The 3,891-nt window shown below is 55.2% G+C and overlaps 1 protein-coding gene across 1 annotated transcript; it reads left to right on the forward strand.

Annotated features, from left to right (window-relative positions):
* The first annotated feature begins 1,112 nt into the window (after window positions 1-1,112).
* On the forward strand, window positions 1,113-3,358 carry CSF2 (colony stimulating factor 2). Its single transcript, XM_010981213.3, has 4 exons — window positions 1,113-1,271; window positions 1,369-1,410; window positions 2,144-2,269; window positions 3,067-3,358. The coding sequence occupies exons 1-4, from the start codon at window positions 1,113-1,115 to the stop codon at window positions 3,172-3,174; spliced, it is 435 nt and encodes a 144-aa protein (XP_010979515.1). The 3' UTR covers window positions 3,175-3,358.
* The last annotated feature ends 533 nt before the right edge of the window (window positions 3,359-3,891 follow it).

Raw genomic sequence — 3,891 nt, forward strand, 5'->3', positions numbered from 1 at the left:
GGGGAGGCCCCTGGAACTGGAGGTGGGCTGGGGCAGGGGCCATGTAGGAAGTTAAGCCTGGAAGACTTTGGTTGAGAAGCCATTATCCCCTGTACCTGCTGTGGATACAGCTGTGACCCTTCTGGTGCCTGGTCTCAGCCAGGGTCTGTAGATAGGAGTGCAGTGCCTACCCCAAAGAGGCAGTCTGCCCTGCAGAGGGAAGCGAGACAAGACTCACATAGCTCAGAGGGAAGGTGCTAGAGGCAGGATTTGAACTCAGGACCCTGACCCACCCCAGCTGAGAGCCCCAACCCACCTCTGCTGCTTGGGAGCTGAATATGGCTGTGTAAACCAGGACTGTTGCTGTCAGATGAGATCTCACCATGAAGGAACACTCTGGAATCGCTGGCTGGACATGTACACGGTTGTCATTCCCTCTGTTCACGGGCGCTGTGGGGCAGAGGTCCCCAGCTGGGCACAGCTTTCCGACTGCCCTGGGTCCTCGGTGGGAGCTGAGGTGAGCTGTCGTAGGACTATGCCATTTGGCCGGAATCTGCCTAGGTAGACAGTGGAGCAGGCTTGTGAGAGTCTTCCTCATACTCAAATCTCTCACTGTAGCCAGCACAGTGGGCTCTAGGAGGAGAAGGGAAGGCTGGGATCAGAATAGGCCCCAGGGTGGGCACAGCCAGACCAAAGGCTTCTTAGGATAACAGGCAGGATGGGGAGCCAGGGAGGGAGGAGGGGCCAGAAGCTTGATCCAGTGTCTCCCAGGCCCCGCCCCGACCACTCCAGGCCAGGAAGTCCAAGCTGTGCCCAGAGGCCCCTCATAGGGAGGGGGAAGCCTCACACCAGACTGTCCGGGAGGGCTGGAGAACGCTCAAGAAGGCCAGCAGGTGGGCTGCCAATTCTTGGAAGGGCTCATTAATGAAAACCCCCAAGCCTGACCACCTGGGGGAAAGGCTCACCGTTCCATGTGTAGCTGATAAGGGCCAGGAGATTCCACAGTTCAGGTAGTTCCCCCGCCTCCCTGGCGTTTTGTGGTCACCATTAATCATTTCCTCTAACTGTGTATATAAGAGCTCTTTTGCCAGTGAGCCCAGTGCTCAGAGAGAAAGGCTAAAGTCCTCTGGAGGATGTGGCTGCAGAACCTGCTTCTCCTGGGCACTGTGGTCTGCAGCATCTCCGCACCCACCCGCCCACCCAGCCCTGTCACCCGGCCTTGGCAGCATGTGGATGCCATCAAGGAGGCCCTGAGCCTTCTGAACGAGAGTAATGACACTGATGCTGTGATGGTGAGTGAGGGAGGGAGCACAGCCCAGGCCTGGGCCACCTCGCTGGCCTGGACTTGCCCTGCCTGTCAGCTTGGTAACACATTTTCCTTTTCTACAGAATGAAACAGTAGAAGTCGTCTCTGAAATGTTTGAGCCCCAGGTAAGATACTTCTGTCTGACACACCTTCCCAAAGGCCTCTGCCTTGGAGGTTGGCTCCATTTTAGACAGACCCTCACAGGGTTGTCTACTTTCTTGCTAGTCAGCCAGCTGCCAGAGGGTTGCTCAGGAAGCCGCTGGCCTTGCTGCTGTGGCAGTCACGTGAGCGCCTTTATTAGCTGAGCAGCTGTGAACAGACCTAACATTCAAGGGATAGGGGTTGTCAGGGGACAGGTGGGTAGGCAGGGGTTTTGTTATGAACAGGGGCTGTGGGCTCTGGGCACTCACTGTGCCCTGAGACTAAGTCCTGTGGAACCAGGGTGCTGGCTACAGAGGGATACAGAGAGGTTTCAGGAACAAACCTTGCTCACACAGCAGGTCTTGGTGAGGGTCCCCCTTCTGCTTCTTCCTGAATGGTGAAAGGACAGTGGCCTCCTTTCCTGGGAGCTGGGACCCTCTCATGATGCCAGGTCAACAGAATGTGGCTGTGCTAGCTGCGGATGGCCTGAGCTGAGTGGTGAGGAGGAGTCAGACTTGTGCCTGCAGTGGCAGAGGGACAGGGCAGTATGTATGACTGGACCCGGCCTAAGATGAGTCAGAAATCATCCTGTGTCCCTCCCAGGCCTTACTCTTGGGAGATGGGGATGAGAACAGAAAGGAGTGATGGGGAGGTTCTCCTGTGCCCACCAGAGTGCACTCAGCCACCTGCTCACCAAGGAATGGACATTTCCCACAGGAGCCAACATGCCTGCAGACTCGCCTGGGGCTGTACAGGCAGGGCCTGCGGGGCAGCCTCACTTCGCTCAAGAGCCCTTTGACTTTGATGGCCAGCCACTACAAGCAGCACTGCCCCCCGACTGAGGTGAGTGGCCACATCAGGTCCCCAAGCAGGAAGGTCTCATTCTAGGAGGGTGGAGGGATAGTCAGGGAGAGAACTCTGGCTGTGGGTGTTCAGGACCCCAGAGGGTTTCTGTGTCAGCAGGTTTGCAGCGACTAGCCCCTCCAGTGAGGGAGCAGTCCAGCCCATTTTCAACTCCAGGAGTTAAAGCCCTGGAGCTCCAGAGCCTACAGCGCTCCCTAGCGGGAGCTGCTACTAGACCTGTCACTGCTGTCCTTACCGTTAACGAGGTCAGAGGTGAGGCAAATACAAGGAAACTCACACCCTGCCTAACTAAGGCCCAGAGGAAGTTCCGGGGCCCAAGTGTCACCTTCCAAAAGGACTTTCCTCTGGCTCCTCATGGAGTGCCTGGGTTGCCTGGGTTGCCTGGGAGCAAGGACAGAGGCTTACCTGGAATGGGAAAAGGCCCCAAACATTCCTTTCCTGTGGGAGAAGAGTGACCTCTGTGGCTTTGATTCCTGCCCCTTCTGGGCTCCTGGAAACGGCCCGGGCCCAGCTACCCTGCCCTGGCCTAGGACAAAGAGGCGATGGTGGCCCAGTTACCTAGCAGACCAGCCTCTGGCTGGCACTTTACCAGGCCCCTGGTCCCACCGCCATTGGGAGAGCTGTGCACCTGACCCAGTTAGCAGGTAAACGCCAGACAGGCCCTCTGGCCTCTTGAGTTCTAAGAGGCAGCACAAAAGCATGCTGGTGCTTCTTCCACGTTACCCACTCACGCCTGGACTCAAGTTTTCTTTCTTTCTTTCTTTTTTTTTTTAAAGGAAACTCCATGTGAAACCGAGATTATTACCTTCAAAAGCTTCAAAGAGAATCTGAAAAATTTTCTTTTTACCATCCCTTTTGACTGCTGGGAGCCAGTCCAGAAGTGAAGCAGGCCAGATCAGCCAGAAGTCAGCTTGGGAGCTTACCTCACAGACTGCTGCCCTCCTACCCACAAAGAGCCAAACAAAACTCAGGATCTTCACCTTGGAGGGACCACAGTGGGGGCCAGGGCTGTAGGGGGCACAGATTGCTCTGGGTCATGTCGACCCCGATACGGCCATGGTAGGGGAATGGGAGCTGTCGTACACTGGCAGGCAACAGTAATATTTATTTATATATTTATGTATTTTAATATTTATTTATTTATTTATTTAAGCTCACACTCCATATTTATTTCAAGATGTTTTACATAATAATAAATTATTAAAAATCTGTTCTTACTTGTGTAGTTTTACAGTTTGTTTTCAACCATAAGCAAATGCTGGAGATGCTCCTCCCCCAACAGGGCAGGGAGAGGAGGAAGCTGGGAGTTGGGGGAGGAGGCAGAGGCCTGCAGCTAGTCGGGGCAGGGCGGTTGGAGGGGCAGTGCTGTCAGAGCACACAGAGGGTGAGTGCAGGCCTGTGTGTAGCGTTCTGCATGTCTGAACATGCTTCCCTGGATGCTCAAGGGTTCCTACCCCAGAGAGACGTTTCCAGGTTCACTTGGAAGTCCAAGTAACCCAGCCAGGGGGAAGCTTGCTCCAGAAAAGGGGCATCGTCCTTCCTGGGCAGGTAGGGGATTCCTGGGGCTTGGCTGGTCATTGTTGAATGGGCCTGTCCTAGCA

The sequence above is a fragment of the Camelus dromedarius genome, chromosome 3, assembly GCF_036321535.1.
Source record: "Camelus dromedarius isolate mCamDro1 chromosome 3, mCamDro1.pat, whole genome shotgun sequence".
NCBI classification, from domain to species: domain Eukaryota; kingdom Metazoa; phylum Chordata; class Mammalia; order Artiodactyla; family Camelidae; genus Camelus; species Camelus dromedarius.

What these genes read in the sequence shown, in the direction of transcription:
- CSF2 (XM_010981213.3), top strand. Translation starts at nt 1,113, where the DNA reads ATGTGGCTGCAGAACCTGCTTCTCCTGGGCACTGTGGTCTGCAGCATC. An exon ending in CTGAAATGTTTGAGCCCCAG is followed by an intron (nt 1,411 to 2,143) that starts GTAAGATACTTC and finishes CATTTCCCACAG; the next exon opens with GAGCCAACATGCCTGCAGAC. An exon ending in AGCACTGCCCCCCGACTGAG is followed by an intron (nt 2,270 to 3,066) that starts GTGAGTGGCCAC and finishes TTTTTTTTAAAG; the next exon opens with GAAACTCCATGTGAAACCGA.